We start from the raw sequence: 17,651 nt of genomic DNA on the forward strand, positions 1-17,651 counted from the left end.
AACTGTGCGCTGGCCACTGTAGCAGAGTAACTGCTCTGCATTTTTGTTCTGCTGCATTAATCATTTTTCCTTTGACTCAGCCTGTTGGGCTCGGTGCGGACTACTTTCCGGATCTTTCTAATAGAGAGACAGCAAGTTGCGTTGAGTGATGGTCAGATGGAGAAAGGGCTGAGAGATGAGGGAAGGGGTGAATATAAACTTGACCGGCTTAGCTGTGGGAAGGTACCAAAGGCCTGAGAGTACAATGAGCTGGGCCTGTCATCATTTTAAAAGAGGACCCTCCTGTGATCCAAATATCCATGGTGTTCGGCCCTTGTATTATGCATATGATGGTCCTTTAACATTGGGTACCATTTTGCCATTGCGCTCGACACTCTTGGCAATGCGCTTGGAGGAGGGGTGAGGCTGGAAGATGTGGGAAGAAGGTGGGATTGGGGGGTATGGGAGAGAGGTTAGGCTGGAAGATAGAACATAGAACATATAGTGCAGAAGGAAGCCATTCAGCCCATCGAGTCCTCACTGTCACCCTATCCCCGTAACCCAATAACCCCTCCTAACCTTGTTGGTCACTGAGGGCAATTTATTGAAAAATGAAAATCGCTTATTGTCACGAGTAAGCTTCAATTAAGTTACTGTGAAAAGCCCCTAGTCGCCACACTCCGGCGCCTGTTCGGGAACACAGAGGGAGAATTCAGAATGTCCAATTCACCTAACAGCACATCTTTCGGGACTTGTGGGAGGAAACCGGCGCACCCGGAGGAAACCCACGCAGACACGGGGAGGACGTGCAGACTTCGCACAGACAGTGACCCAGCGGGGAATCGAACCTGGGACCCTGGCTCTGTGAAGCCACAGTTCTATCCCAAGTGCTATCCACTTGTGCTACGGTGCTGCCCACGTGGAGAGAAGTTGGGGCTGGGGGTTAAGGGAGGGGATATTGGGTTTGTGTGATGCTGAGAAAGATTGGTCGTACCTGATTTGAGCTACACATTCATCCAGGTTGTCGGTGATCTGCATTAACCAGCTCTGCTGGTGTCGCTTATTTAGAGCGGTCTTGTCAACCTGAAAGGAAAGGGTTAATTGTTTGGTTACCTTGTCAGGTCACTTCCACCCAATCAAATTGATTCACTGGGTTCCCTTGATTCCCACAATAAAGGGGACATTCATTCTGTTGATTTGTCTGAATCTCCCGTTCAGAAGTATTTGCATATTCCTGACGGCTTTCACCCACCCCGTGCTGTTGTGTTTTATACAATAAACAGCAGCAGCAGCTTCTAAATCTAAATCAAAATTGCGGATGATGGAAATCTGAAATGAAAACAGGAAATGTGAGAAAGACTCCGCAGGTCAGGCAGCCTCTGAGACGATAGAGACAGAGCGAACCGATTGAATCGCCCAGTCCAGCCAGCAGGGGGAGCATGATGGGCGGGAGAACCTAATTTGACATGAGGCCAAAAATCAGTCTCCCAACATTGGGATGAACTGTAGGAAATCAGTTCTCGGTCACCTCACTGGAATTAAGGTCCCCTCCAAATCAGTTAGAACACTTTTACTGCTGTGTCTAAGCAGAGTGCACCTGGCGAATGTGACTCCTTCCACGAGTTTGAGGTGAGTACACACAGGGCCGGCCCAAGGTACCGGCAACTCGGGCAGTCGCCCGGGGCGCCATGTGCTAGGGGGCGCCAGACTCGGGTCCCGCGCATGCGCAGTTGGGCCGGTGCCAACCAGCGCATGCGCGGTGGCCGCCCTCCCCCAGAGCGCCCCCCTCCCGCCCCTCCTCCGGCCGCCCCCCCCCCTCGGCCCCGCCCCCCGCCTTGGCCCCGCCTCGGCACCGCCCCCCCCGCCTCGGCCCCCCTCCTCCGTCCGCCCCCCCCCTCCGTCCCCCCAGCCCCCCCCCTCGGCCCCCCCCTCCATCCGCCCCCCCCCTCCGTCCGCCCCCCCCTCCGTCCCCCCCCTCGGCCCCGCCCCCCATGCACCCCCCAGGCCCCCCCCCGCCCCCCCCGCGGCCCCCCCCGCCCCCCCCCCCCCGCCCCCCCCCCCCCCCGAAGGGCGCTGAAGTTCAGCTTGCCCGGGGCGCCAGCAACCCTAGGGCCGGCGCTGAGTACACATTATTGTTTCCACCTTCGTGAGGACCTCACAACTTTGCTGACTTTTGCTGATGTCAAACTAACGGGCCTGTCATTTTCCATTTTCTCCCTCCCTCCCTTCTTAACTATTTGGGTTACATTTGCTGCCTTCCAGTTTGCAGGAACCTTTCCAGAATCGATAGAACTTTGAAATATAACCATCAATCCATCTACTACCTCTATAGCACCTCCTTCAGCACCCTGGAATGTAACTCATCTAGTCCATTGGATTTATCGACCTTCAATCTAACTAATTTTTCACGTCCTGCTTGTTTATTAATATTACATTCTTTCAACTCCTCACGTTCACAAGTCCCTTGGCTCCCTAGTATCTCTGAGATTTTCTGAATTTTCCTCCGTGACACAAAGTAATTCTTTAATTTCTCCATCATTTCTCCATTATAAATTCTCCTGTCTCCGTCTGTAATGAACCCACATTTGTCCATGCTAATCTTTCCCTTTCGAATACCTAAAGAAGCTTTTACACTCCGCCTTTATTTTTTTCGCCAGCTTACATTCATATTCTCTTTCCCCATTCTTTATCGGCTTTTTGGTCCTTCTTTGCTAGATTTTAAATTATTGCTCCCAATCCTCAGGCTCACTACTTTTTCTGGCAATCTTATGAGCTACTTTCTTTGATCTCATGCAATCTTTAACTTCTTTTGTGATGGTTGATTATCTTTCCTGTTGGGTTTTTGTCTCTTAGTGGAATGTATAATTGTGGACGATGTAAAACTTCTTTAAATACGCACTATTGTGTTTCTACTGTCAAATCTTTTAATGTATTTTTCAATCCACCAGAGCCAACTCACCCCTCATACCTTCGCAGTTTCCTTTTCTCCAGATTTAAGACCCTAGTTTCAGGGTGAACCGAATCACTTTCAAACGAAATTTAAAAGTCTATAATATTATGGTCACTATTTCCTAAAGACTCCTTTACAGCAAGATGATTAATTAGCCCTGTCTCATCACATAATGCTAAATATAACATATCCTGATCCCTACTTGGTTCTTCAATGTACTGCTCCGGAAACCCATCTTGCACACACTCCAGGAATTCAACTGCAACAGCAGTAGTGCTAATTTCATTTACCCAGCCTATGTGTAAATTGAAATTGCCCTTTGTATTAACCATGTTATGTGCAGCTCTAATTTATTGATTTATACTGTGCCCAACATCATCAGTACAGTTTGGTGACCTTTAAACAACTCCCACCAATGTTTTTTGCACCTTGCTATTTCTTAGCTCAACACAACTGATTCTACATCTTGATTCTTCAATCTAAGATCCTCTCTCACTAATGTACTGATCTCGTCCCTTATTAACAGCGCTACCCCACCTCCTTTTTCTTTTTGTTTATCCTCCGAAATGATAAATATCCTTGACTATTCCGTTCCCAGTCACAATCATCCTGTATCCATATCTCCTTAATGGCAATTAGGTCTACCCATTAACCTCTATTTTTGCCTTCACATCATCTACCTTGCGTAAATTCAGAGAGTTCCATTGACTGAGCCTTTTTAATATTGTGCCACATTCTGATCCTATTTGAGTGTTGCTTTTACCTCCCCTGCCTTCTAATTTCACTGACCACTTCCTGTTACCAGTTTTCCTTCCTTCCAATCCGAGCTCCCTTTCAGTTTCCTCCACCCTGTCAATCTGGTTTAAACCCTCCCCAACAGCACCAGTGAATTTCCCCGCAAGGATATTAGTCTCGCTCCTGTGTAACCTGCCCACCTTGCACAGGTTCCAACTGCCCCAGAACCAGTCTCAATCCCTCCTACACCAATTCTCCAGCCACATGTTCAATCGCTCAATTCTCCCACTCCTATGCTCTCTGGCATTTGGCACTGGGAGCAATCCTGAGATTCCTGCTTTGGAGGTCCTGCTTTTTAATTTCTTGCCTAACTCCCTAAAATCAGCTTTCAGGACCTCATCCCTCTTCCGACCTATGTCGCTCCCAGTGTGGACCGTGACCTCTGGCTGATCACCTTCCTTCCAGAAGAATGTCCTGCAGCCACTCTGTGATGTCACTGACCCCGGCAGGGAGGCTTCACCCCCTCCTGGGGTCACGTCTACGGTTGCAGAAGCGGCTGTCTCTTCCCCGAACAAATCCCTGATCACCATTGCTCTCCCACTCTTCTTTCTCCTCTCCTATGCAGCTGAGCTGCTCATGGTGCCACAGACTTGGCTCTTCCTGCATCCACGAAAGAACCATCACAGTCACCAGTCTCCAAAATGGAAAACCGGTTAGTGAACAAGATCAACTCAGGGCCCTCCTGAAGTAACGGCCTGGTTCTCTGAGAGTCCCTGGCAGTCACTCATTCCTTCTCTACCTGCATTTTCCTAACCTGTGGTGTGACCACCTCCCTAAACATCCGGTCCATGTTCTTAACATCGCCGGGGCACCAAAGTGACTCCAGTCACTGCTCGGGTTCCGAGACGGAGAGCTCAAGCACCTGTAGCTGGTGACACTTCCTGCAGATCTGTTTATCACAGACAGATGATGCGTTCATGAATTCCCACATGTCACAGGATGCACACTGCACTCGGCCGAGCTGCCCTGCCATAACCTAACCTTTACAAGATATTTATTATAAGTAGAATAATTCACAATCAGTTTCTTCCCCGTACCATAGCTAGAACCAAACACGGGAGGCTGAAAAAGGTGATGGTGACTGTCTCTGTGTCTTCTTTTCACTTGCTCTATGTCATTTCAGGTGCTGGTAACATGAATTGTGTGAGGGCTGGAAAGTGGGGGTGGGTGGAGTAGGGTGAACCTGGGAGGAAGGTTAAAGGGAGATAGGAGACACCGGCATGTCACTCAGACCTACAGCCCCCTGAGTTAATGGCGGAGAACGTGGCTATCTGCCTACCCCTGCAGTAAGAATTGCCGTGCTCCACACGGGTGTGTAAGTAATGGGCTGAACGGGGACACGATGCCACGTCTTCCCATTCCCCGCCTACTTCCTCTCCTGCCACCAGACTCAGGCTTCGGAAGGGGAGGATTCCACCCATTTAATGTTTCAGATCTTTTGTCAGAACTGAAACCATTTAGTAATGCAATGGGGGTTTAAAAAAATACAGTCAGGAAAAGTGGGGATGGAAGGAAGAAGGTAAAGAATTATCTGTGGGAGGATACAGCAAGTGGGAGAAATTCTAAGAGAAAAGTACGACAGGGAACTACTGAACCAAGTGTTGAAGTTGATTATAATAAGTGTTTAATCAGCTAGAAGCTGGAAGAACAGTGCCTCATCTTTGTATAAGGGTACGTTACAATTTTCTGGATGCAACATTGAATTCAACAATTTCAGATCATAACCAGCATCGACGCGACGGGCAGGAATGACCTCCTCTGTGCTTTGAGCATTCTGTGATTCTGTTAACCTCTTCCCCAATTTTCCTGGCCAGCAGCCTCCGCTAATGATTCTGCTTTCGCTGAGCTACCATCCTCTAACAATAGGGTCAAAAGTGACTGCACCCTCCACCAGATATCAGCCAATCAGAGTTTCTCTACATTCCTGGTCATTAGTCTGCACACGATTGTGGGGAAATATCAAAAGTAGGAGCCATCAATATAAGATAGTCTCAATAATTCCAATCGGGAATTCGGGAGAAATGTCTTTACCCAGAGAGGGGTGAGAATGTGGAACTCGTTTCCACAGGGAGTGGTTGATTTGAATCGTGTAGATGCAATCAGAGATTCACAGAATGGTTACAGCACAGAAAGGGGCCTTTGACAAGGTGCCACACAAAAGGTTGCTGCATAAGATAAAGATGCATGGCATTAAGGGTAAAGTAGTAGCATGGACAGAGGATTGGTTAATTAATAGAAAGCAAAGAGTGGGGATTAATGGGTGTTTCTCTGGTTGGCAATCAGTAGCTAGTGGTGTCCCTCAGGGATCAGTGTTGGGCCCACAATTGTTCACAATTTACATAGATGATTTGGAGTTGGGGACCAAGGGCAATGGCCGCGATTCTCCGCAACCACGATGGGTGGGAGAATAGCGGGAGGTCCGCTCCCGCTCCTCCCGCTATTCTTCCACCCCCCCCGAAAATGGCCGGTTTTCCGACACACCGCTTGGAGAAAAGCGGGCCGCCGTTTTTAACGGCGACCAGCGATTCTCCGACCCGGATGGGCCGAGCGGCCTGCCGTTCCCGACCTGTTCACGACGGTGGCAACCATACCTGGTCGCTGCCGTCGTGAACATGGCGCGCCAGGTAAGTGTGGGGCCTGTGGGGGGCGGAACGGGGATCGAGCACCACGACCGTGCTCGGGAGGGGACTGGCCTGCGATCGGTGCCCACCGATCGTCGGGCTGGCGTCTCAAGGGGATGCACTCTTTCCCCTCCGCCGCCCCGCAAGATCAAGCCGCCATGTCTTGTGGGGCGGCTGAGGGGAAAGACGGCAACCGCGCATGCGCGGGTTTGAGCTGTCCAACCCGCGCATGCGCGGCTGACGCCATTAGGCACCGCCGCGGCATCATTCTTGGCGCGCCGGGCCTTGAAGCCAGGGACAAGGCCCGGCCGCCGAGTTTCCCGGTACGGCCACTGCCGCCGTCACCGTCTATCCCCCCGGGTAGGGAAGAAAAGGGGGCCGGGAGAGGCTTCCGACGCCATCGTGTACCTCTCCAGGTTTCACGACGGCGTCGGGTCTTGCGATTTAGCCCAGTGTGCTAAACCAGCATTGGGTCAATAAGGACTTCATCCCTAAGTCCTTCTTTAAACGAGTGAACAAGATTATCTCGGGATTCGTATGGGCAAATAAGACCCTGCGAGTAAAGAGACTGTACCCAGAGCTCAGTCGGGGAGGGGGTGGGCTGGCGCTGCCGAATTCTTGCAGCTACTATTGGTGGGCTGACATAGCCATGATTAGGAAATGTGTATTGTGGGAGAGGTCGACGTGGGAGCGGCTAGAGGCGGCCTCATGTGAAGGTACCAGCCTCGGGGCACTTGTAACGGCACCTCTGCCGTTCTCGCCGGCCCGCTACTCCTCCAGTGGTGGCAGCATTAAGGATCTGGGGTCAGTGGAGAAGGCACTGGGGGTGGAGGGAGCCTCAGTCTGGACCCTGATACGCAGCAATCACAGATTTGTCCCGCGCAAGATAGACGGAGGGTTTCAAAGCTGGCATAGGGCAGGCATTTAAAGGATGGGGGACCTGTTCATGGGCGTGACCTTTCCCAGCCTGAAAACGCTGGAGGAGAAATTCATTTCCCCCACCCCGGAAACACTTTAGATACCTTCAGGTATGCGCCTTTCTGAAAAAACAGGAGGTGTCATTTCCGCTGCTACCCCCACGCAGGATACAGGACAGGGTGATCTCCGGCACCTGGGTAGGGGAGGGGAAGGTGTCGGACATCTACCGGGAACGTCAGGAGGCAGAGGAAGCCCCAGTGGAGGAACTTAATCATTACGTTGTATCATTTTCTTTGTACATATGGTTGACTTTTGATTTGTTATGTTAATGGTTGCACATGGTTATGCAAAAATTATGTTTTTGACAAAAATTTTGAATAAAAATAATGACAGTCACCTGATTTGCAACTGGGGCACACAAAGCTGCCCTGGTCCCTTCAGTCACAATAAGGGAGCCCCTGCACACACCCAGACCGGTTTGCACTAAAGGTACGTTGGCCATAGCAACAAGCGAAGGCCATTCAGCCCTTGAATCTGCACCACCATTCTGCTAGATCCTGGCTGACTTGAACTCCATTTAGCTGCCTTTGCTCCAGATCCCTTCATATCCTGAACCCAACAACAATCAACTGCTGGTGTGACCAGAATGGAACCTGGAAAATGCTGCCAATATTCAGCAGGCCAGGGCAGTACCTGCAGAGACCGAGTCAGAGCTAACCAGCTGGATTTTGCTATTAATGTGACAATTCTGAATCATACAATTATAGAATGCACAGTGCAGAAGGAGGCCATTTGGCCCATCTGCACTGGTCACTGGAAAGAGCACCCCACTTAAATTCACAAGTCAACCCTATCCCCCCAACCCAGCAATCCCACCTAACCTTTTTGGACACTGAGGGGCAATTTATCATGGCCAATCCACCTAACCTGCACATCTTTGGACTGTGGGAGGAAACCGGAGCACCCGGAGGAAACCCAGGCAGACATGGGGAGAACGTGCAGACTCCGCACAGACAGTGACCCAAGATGGGAATCGAACCTGTGGCCCCGAAGCGGTGAAGCCATAGTGCTAACCACTGTGCAACCGTTTCTGACATTTGGATAAATTCCGGTCAGACACTCGGCTCTGGTGGGACGCCAGGTGTGTCTTTCCCAAAGGCAATCAATTAAGAATCCACCTCAGGAAGCACTATCCAATCAGGGAAGGTAGCTGGATTCTGGAAGCGGGGTGGGGGGTAGGAGAGGTTTCTGTTCAGAGTGGCTCCCAGGATAAGGGCCCCCAACCGCCCCGGCAGTACCGGCAATGCTAGCAGGAATGGCCGTGTCGCCAGGAGGCACCTTCAGGGGGAGGGAAGTGGCTGCCACTAATGGAGGCAGCGTTCTGGGTGAAGATACTGGGAGGACAAGCTGCCTGGAGATGCACCCACTTTGTCAATCAGTACAGGATATTCATGTCAGTCCCTGGATTGAATCTCAGCTCGGAACTCCCAATGTGAAGCCCATTCCGATCCATGGCCAGACTCCTGATCCAGTGGAGGCTGGGCAACAGATTCACTCCAGGTGGAGCTGGACTAAGGGTCTGTACAAACTGGGGTCGGTTACACAGTCCGGCGTAACTCCACCCCAGTATAATACAGCAGCTCAGCGTTAGAAACCCAGCAACGAACCCATTCCTGATGTAAAGTCAGGTTTAATGCTTCAAGTTGGGAAAGAAAATGGCCAACCCAGGATGTCCACGTTGGCAAAGTCCGGTCAGCGTCTGAGGGTGAAAGAGAAGCAATTTGAATTTCCAATCAACACTTTGCCTCAGAGAAGCATCAGTTTCCAGAACCTTCAGTGACCGGAACATTCTGTCACCACCCCCCCCCCCCCCGCCCCCCCCCATTCCTCCCAAAACATTTTACTCGCCAGGTATGTTGCCAAGCAACATGGTTTCCTTTGACTCTGCCTGCCCTTGGTTTGAAAGTCCGGTTATTAACAACAAAAGGAGGCTGCGGGCGATTAGCAATTGCTGCATTGTTCTTACTGTTGAAGGAAGTTGGCCTCAATGAAAGAATGTGTTGATTTTCAGGTGAATCAGGACAGTCAGGGGAACGTGCTTGTCTTGTCTTGCCTCTGCGCTTTCCCCCGGAGTGAATGAGCATCTTGTATCTCAATGCAAACACTTGCTCAGTGATCCTTATCTTCCCATTTGAAAAGGCAGCTTAGCAATGTTTCAGCTGAAAAGGAATATTCTCAAACTTTGCCAAATTCCTCTCCCCTAAACAAGCAGCAACTTGAACACAGCACCTGGTAGCGGCTGTGATTATTATTTGTTTTTGGGTATGTGAGCACTATTGGCAAGATCAGCATCTATTAGCCATCGTCCGCAGACCGTGTGATGTAGGTACAGCCACTGTGCTGTTAGGGAGGGAGTTCCAGGATTTTGACCCAGCGACAGTGAAGGAACGGCCGATATATTTCCCAGTCAGGGGGGTGAGTAGCCTTAGGGGAACCTGCAGTTGTTGGTGTCCCAGGTATCTGCTGCCCTTCTCCTTCTCAGTGGCAATGGCCGTGGGTTTGAAAGTGTTGTAGACGTTGAGTTGTTGCAGTGTATCTGGTATATTATACACACTGCTGTCTCTGTGTATGGGTGTTGGAGGGAGCAGGGCCTGGGAGAGGGGGGTTCACATGGTGCTGATCACCAGGGAGGGGAAGGGCACAGTCCCATTTGTTGGGTAGCCGGCAATCTGAGTGGTCAATGGCAATCTGTCGCATTGGCCACCCTGATTGACAGGATATTCAGCCATTCAATATTGTTGTTCTGAAGAACAGCAATCAATAGTTGAGTAGGATGCCCTGGTTTCCTTCATGCTTACCTTGTGTTGGGACTTGTTTGTTTTGTTTCTGTTCAGTTGGAGCTTTCTTCACTTCACACATGACCGGAGGCTCCTGCAGAACACGTTAGAGTGCCTATTGCCTCACTACCAGCACAACAGGGCCCTTCCCATCCTCCTCCCTATCGATGGTGTGTAGCCCAGAGATGTACCTTGAATTTGATGATCAGCTATGATCGTGATGAGTGGGGCAGCAGCTCAGAGGGCTGAATGGCCTACTTCTGCTTCTATTCTCTATGTGCGTTTCTATGCGGTCCCAGAATGAATATAAGTGACCAGGGAGAAGACACTGAATTTGCATTCAGCAAGATTTACAAACAAAAAGGACCAGATGGTGGGATTCGGGGTGAATTTGCGTTATTTGAAATGGAGTTTGTGGCATATGCACACATTGCAAAGTGTGTTAGCCGGGGGCTGGCTGCCATGTTGGTGACGGGTTCGAGGCACATGTTTTAAAATATCTTTAAGGGATTGCAGCATGACATCACTAGAAGGGAAGTATGTCATGCAATCCAGTTTAGTTTGACTTGTGCTTTGAGCAGAGCACGCACACACAGCTCTGATGTCTTCAAGCTTTATACCCAATGAAGACCTGTACTGATGTGTCTTGTCTTAATAAATGAACCCACAACGTGTTTGCCAAATACCTTATGAGTGATTGGCACATGTGTATCATTAGAGAAACACACCACGCGTGCAGAAATGGTTCCTTTTATACAAATGGTGCTCAGTCCAGCAGCTGACATTAACAAGATTAAGTACAGGTATGACATAGTGAACAGTCTTAGATCATGTTCCATGGCATGAGATGACCCTCGATATTCTGGTCAGGCTACAATGGAGCTGCAATGTCGGAGAGTGTTGAAATTGCAACCTGGCGACTGTGTACAAAAGCTTGGAAGGCACAGTGCTTAGATACAGCACAGGTAAACAGGCAGATTCCTCGTGGTGAGATTGCAGCGTGCAGCCTGTGAGTTCAGTTTCTGGGACAGTGCATTGAGAGGACCTGAACCAGGAAGGCTCCCTCAGGAAAGGCGAATGACCGGGGTGCGGGCCTGATCGGTAGCGAGGAGGGGGGGTAGCAACAAAATAATCAGACCAGAGAAGGTTGTGATTCTAACAGACTGAGCTTCGGAAAAGTCCACAAAAGCAGACACAGAAACACTAATCCCAGGTACGGTCAGGGGAGGAATTCCAAATGGGTGTTGTCAAAATGGCCACAAAATCCCCCAGTTTGAATTGGATACAGCTGACCTGCTATCCGAATTCAGAATGTGTATACAGCGTAGAGAGGCGTGGCTGCCTAAACCAGACAAGCAAGCTGTAAACATTCACCTATCAATCGGGAATGAAGGTCTACACAGGCGGAACACATCAGCATTAATTAACAGAAAATCTAAAGGATTCCCCCCAAAACCTGGACTAGATTGGAAGACTGGTTCAGAATCAGGTTAAACATCCGTGTCAATCGACTCGAGTTTCCCTCATCACGAATCCAGAGACCGCTTCATGAGCAGATGCAGACTGTTGCAAATATAAAGACAGCTGAACATCGTCAATGTGTTTCTCAGTGACAGCTTGTGTCTGTGTGGGTTTCCTCCGGGTGCTCCGGTTTCCTCCCACAAGCCCCGAAAGACGTGCTGTTGGGTGAATTCTGAATTCTCCCTCTCTGTACCCGAACAGGTGCCGGAATGTGGAGACTAGGGGCTTTTCACAGTAACTTCATTGCAGTGTTAATGTCAGCCAACTTGTGACAATAAAGATTATTATTATTATTATTATTAACGAGAACTGAAGTTATATCCTTGGTTCTACAAGTTAACTTAATTGATGTTGATCTTGAAGATGTTCTCCCAATTGATCTGGTACATTCTGTGCAAAGCAAATGGCAGCAGCTACAAGCAGCAGCTGTGAAAGATTCCACACACAGAAACTGTGGAAAACCAGGGGTGGGATTCTCCGATCTCTGTGCCAAGATCGCGATCGGTGCGGGAGCGAGAATGGGCGTTTAAGACGAAATCCGGTCTGATGCCGCTCCCACGATTCTTTAGTCCCCGGAGAATCGCCGCAAATCGCGCGCACGCGCGGTCTATGCGGCGCAGGTAAGGGGCCGTTGACAGAGGCCCCCACGCCGATTCTCCCCAGGAAAACTGGCCGAGTTCCTGATGGCGTGGTTCTAACCATGTTTTGCCTGTCGGGAACAGGTGGGGGTCAGGGGGATCCTTCACCGGGGGGGAGGGGGCCTCACAGATGGCCAGGGCAGCAATTGGGCGGCACCGATCCGCGGGCGCACGCGATCTTGGGGGGACCTACTTCGTTGATAATGGTCCGTGGTGTGAGTCCGCCATGTCGCACGGGGCGGACGCCCCAGGCCGCCGACGTGCCCATGCGCAGACTCCCGACTGGAAGTGCAGTGTCCCATATCCGCAGCCAGAGCTGCGAGGAGCGCTCCGGGGCCCTGCAAGCCCCAATGCAGATTGGAGAATCACTCTGGACTTTCTTAAGCAAAGTCCAGTGAAATGACCGCGTTCTGACGCTGGCGTGGGGACATAGCCCCATTATTGGAGAATCCAGCCCCACCATTGCAGGCTGGCCTGATTCAATTCAGCAAGACCCTGAACAAGTGAGACCATTTTGGCCTTTCTGGGACAATCTCCCAGGGAGTCATTTCTAAAGGCACGCAGGTCATCAGATCTTTGTGATCTGATATTCTTTACCAACTTCATCACTCACACATGGGCAAAGATCGGATAAGAAGACTCGCCAGAGAGACAGTCTCTTGGCCGGTTATGGGCAACGACATTGAAGTTGTGGTCAAGAAGTGTGAGGAAGGTCAAGAGCATTTTCCAGGTCAGTACAAAGAACCACTCATTCCATATGAAGCTCCTACTCATCCTTATCAAAAATCACATCCAACCTCTCGCATGTCCACAGCACTGACTTCATCATTATTGACCATTACTTTACCATATACCCCATTATTCGACAATTGCACAGTACGTCACACACAATCTAAGAGCTATTTTGAGTTTATTTGGTGTGCCTGGAGAGATCATTGTGAATAACAGTCCAGAATTTATTGGGAAGCCATTTTGGATATGTGTGAGAAGTGGAATATCGATCACAATACTTCTCCTCATTACCCTAGAGCTAACGGCCCAGCTAAATGGATAACTTGCACTGTGAAATCCCTAATTCCCAAATGTGGACAGACCTCAAGTTTGGCAGATCAGTGTGTATAAATTTACCCACCCTTGCCAATATCACTCTCTTAGTAATTAGCGAGTAACTTTTAAAACTGGAAGGGACGATGACCAATGTGCGTGATAAAAATGAGGGTGCAGAATTGCCAAATTGACACTTAGACAAGCTCACATTCAGGATCCCACAAAAGGTGCAGCTCAGGTGACAAGGATTTGTTCTGGACCCAGGTCAAACAAAATCATTGTGTCCAATGATACAATGGTGAGGCATCACTGAGGACAAATCAGATCCATTCCAGCTCCTCAGCCACTATACAGTCCCGTTGTACCCAGGACAAGATCCCAAATAAAACCAGGAACGACAGCCAAGAATGACAATCCCACATGTCGCTGTGAACAAATAAAGAAACCTCCGGACAAGGTCACCGGTACAAGATCTGGGTGTACCAGCAGATCACCTACACTTCAGAGACTCGTAGATTCATCTGTCCTGGACACTTATGTAATGCATTGTAAATAGATAAACTTCTTTGGAAGGAGGGAAAGTATGATTAAAAAGAAAAGGAGAGTGTTGTAATATGCTTTTAATGGATTGCAGCATGACATCACTAGAAGGGAAGTGTGTCATCAAATCCAGTTCTCATTTCACTTTTTCTTTGAGCAGAACACACAGCCCAGCTCTGCTGTTTTCAAACTTTGTTGCTTTGTATAAATGTTCTCATGTGCCTAGTCTAACTAAATGAACCCACAACATCCTTTATGATTGGTGCCTGTACATCATTATAGAAACACACCAAACGTTTCCCAGAGGTACGCAGAGTGGGCAGATTATGACATTAATCACTGATCTGTCACCAATGCTGCCATTAGAAAAACAGGTTTCAACCCGCATCCCCTCTAACCCTTACACAGCCGACCACATATTCAACATGTATGATTGAGGGAGGAGGTTAAAAGGGCTCAGAAACTAGAGAAAGACCAGGATCCTTGATTTCCCTCGCTGGCCCTCAGAGCGAGGTGGGGGAAGGGGTGCCGATCAGAGGGCTGCTTTGTCCTGGAAGGTGTCTGGTTTCTTATGTGTTGATGGAGCTGCACTCATCCAGGCAAGTGGAGAGTATTCAATCAGACTTGTAGATGGTGAACAGGTTTTGTGGAGTCAGTAAGTGAGTTATTTGTTACAGAATTCCCAGCCTCTATCCTGCCCTTGTCATTGCAGAAATTACCTGGCTAGTCCAGCTAAGTTTCTGGTCAATGGTAACACCCAGAATGTTGATGGTGGGAGGTTCAGTGATGGTAATGTCATTGACTGACAAGGGAAAATGGTTAAATTCTCTCTTGTTGGAGATAGTCATTGCCCGGCCCTTGCGTGGCATGAATGTTGTCCAGGTCTTGCTGCACGCTGGCACGGACTGCTTCAATATCCAAAGGAGTTACAAATGGAACTGAACAATGCACATTCATCAATGACCAGCCCCATTTCTCACTTAATGATGGAGGGTCATTGGAGAGAAGATTATTGGACGGAAGGTTATTGAAGCGAAGGCCATTGGGGAAAAGGTGATCAGAGAGAAGGTTATTAGAGGGAAGGTCATTGGATGGAATGTCATTGGAGGGAAGGTCATTGGAGGGAAGATTATTTGGAGGGAAGGTCATTGGATGGAATGTCATTGGAGGGAAGGTCATTGGAGGGAAGATTATTGGAGGGAAGATTATTGGAGGGAAGGTTATTGGAGGGAAGGTTATTGGAGGAAAGATCATTGGTGGGAAGGTTATTTAAGGAAATTTATTGGAGGGAAGGTCATTGGAGGGAAGGTCATTGGAGGGAAGGTCATTGGAGGGAAGGTTATTGGAGGGAAGGTTATTGGAGGGAAGGTCATTGGAGGGAAGGTCATTGGAGGGAAGGTTATTGGAGGGAAGGTCATTGGAGGGAAGGTCATTGGAGGGAAGGTTATTTGAGGGAAAGTCATTGGAGGGAAGGTCATTGGAGGGAAGGTTATTGGAGGGAAGGTCTTTGGAGGGAAGGTTATTGGAGGGAAGGTTATTGGAGGGAAGGTCATTGGAAGGAAAGTCATTGGAGGGAAGGTCATTGGAGGGAAGGTTATTGGAGGGATAGTCATTGGAGGGAAGGTCATTGGAGGGAAGGTCATTGGAGGGAAGGTTATTGGAGGGAAGGTCTTTGGAGGGAAGGTTATTGGAGGGAAGGTCATTGGAAGGTAGGTTATGTCAGAGAAGGTCACTCTGGGTAGATAGAAAAATGTCTCTCCATCCCCTGTCTCTCCCAGTTTATTAATGTTTTCTCAGAGCAGATTAGACAAGATGTTGGTGGCACAGAGCACAGGAAATGGGCTCACCTCTGCTATCACTCCCACACAGCCGATGATGGCCGCTGCCTTGGCCTGGGCACCGCTCATTCCGCCTAGTCCTGATGTCACAAACACTTTGCCGCTTAGGTTGTCTAAACCCAGGTAGCGTCGGCCTGCATTCAATACTGTCAGCTGAAACACAAACAGATACAGACTCAAACACCTGAACACACTCAATTTGATCTTAGAATTATATTTGTTGCTCATAACTTGGTGTTCTGCATGTGGCATTGTGGGAATGTTACTGGGCTAAAAACTAATGCTAATGCTCCGGGGACATGGGTTCAAATCCCACCAATTAATTTTTTAAAATCTGGAATTGAATTTGTCTGAGTAAACCATTGTCGATTGCTGTAAAAACCCATCTGGTTCACTAATGCTTCTTGAGGGTAGTAAATCTGCCGTCTTCACCTGGTCTGGCCCACACGTGACTCCAATTCAGATAGAATGTGGTTGACTGTTAATTGTTCACAGGGCAATTAGGAATGGGCAACAATGCTGGCCTTGCCAGTGAAGCCCACAGCCCGTGACAGAATTCCGAAAGAGTCAGCCGGAGACATGAAGGTCACGAATAAAAGAAACAATCATGAGTGTTAGACACCTCAAAGTGCTTTACAGTGAAGACCTCTGTATGAGTGAAGGATATCTGAGCATGATGTGGAGATGCCGGCGTTGGACTGGGGTGAGCACAGTAAGAAGTCTTACAACACCAGGTTACAGTCCAACAGGTTTGTTTCAAACACAAGCTTTCGGAGCGCTGATCCTTCCTCAGGTGAATCCAACCAGGAACAACCAGGAACACTACAGACAGTTACCCGCAGATCCAACCAAGGAACACATTCGCCAACTCAACAGACTGATCAAGACCTTGGATCCAGACCTTCAGAGCACCCTACGCGCTCTCATCCCACGTAATCCCCGCATTGGAGATCTCTACTGCCTCCCGAAAATACACAAGGCCAACACACCAGGCCGTCCTATCGTTTCAGGCAATGGGATCCTGTGTGAGAACCTCTTTGGCTACATCGAGGGCATCGTGAAAAAAAAATTTTAAATTAAAAATTTTAAAAAACATTCACCTGAGGAAGGAGCTGCGCTCCGAAAGCTTGTGTTTGAAACAAACCTGTTGGACTTTAATTTGGTTTTGTAAGACTTCTTACTGATATCTGAGCAGACAAGGGTTTAAATATGTTGCTGGCAAGACGGGTGTGAAGTGGGGGGGGCGGGGGTTCAGTGATGATACCTCTTGAAACTGAATAGTTAGCATGCCACTAGAGTAATTTTACATAAGCTATTTTATTGAGATGAATTATAGGACCGAGTAATCATTATTAACCATTAAACATGTATTTTTAGGACATAGCAGTAATAAGTAATCAAGAGTGAAACAATCCAGGGTGCTGGTTCTGTTGTTTTGTTTCTCACAAACAATCAGCACAGGCTGCTGGGATTGGACACAGCTGTCAGGATGAGGATCAATCATGGGTGGCTTGCAATTCTATTGAGTGAAGTTTAAACACTGCTTGCAATTCTATTGGATAAGTTTAAAAGTAGCAGCTTCAGGGATTGGATCGCGTCCAACTGGGGTGAGCTAATGATTTTTGGACATTGTATAAGTACTGAGTTCTGGTCTCAGTTCGGCAGAACAGGTCTTGGCCGATATCGAGCCTGTTCTCCGTTGTCACGTAACAACCTTGATTAAATAAGCCATCTTTGTCCAGGTTGTCATGTTTGTACCTTCTATACTGAGCTGAGCCACAGGGAATAACCCCATGTGGAAGCTGACTCAATACACAGGTACTGAAACAGCTCCTACATCAAGCTGATTAAGGGATACAGGTGGATAGAGGTTATCAGGCCATCCGAACCATGGGAAAAAAAGATGAATAATTGAAGCAGTTAATGATAGCTGTTCTGGAGATGGACCCATAATGAAGCAAGTCAGG

General features: G+C 48.8%; 1 protein-coding gene across 2 annotated transcripts in view; it reads right to left on the reverse strand.

The window, feature by feature from the left end:
- Positions 1–17,651, reverse strand: part of uroc1 (urocanate hydratase 1) — a 138,200-nt gene that overhangs the window by 61,699 nt on the left and 58,850 nt on the right. For both annotated transcript variants that reach the window (XM_038812118.1, XM_038812119.1), the window contains exons 8-9: positions 15,694–15,837; positions 974–1,062 (exon numbers count right to left, since the gene is read on the reverse strand). In XM_038812118.1, the coding sequence (XP_038668046.1) occupies positions 974–1,062; positions 15,694–15,837 (233 nt within the window). The remainder of the gene's footprint in view (positions 1–973; positions 1,063–15,693; positions 15,838–17,651) is intronic.

This window comes from Scyliorhinus canicula, chromosome 11, assembly GCF_902713615.1.
Source record: "Scyliorhinus canicula chromosome 11, sScyCan1.1, whole genome shotgun sequence".
Lineage (NCBI taxonomy): Eukaryota > Metazoa > Chordata > Chondrichthyes > Carcharhiniformes > Scyliorhinidae > Scyliorhinus > Scyliorhinus canicula.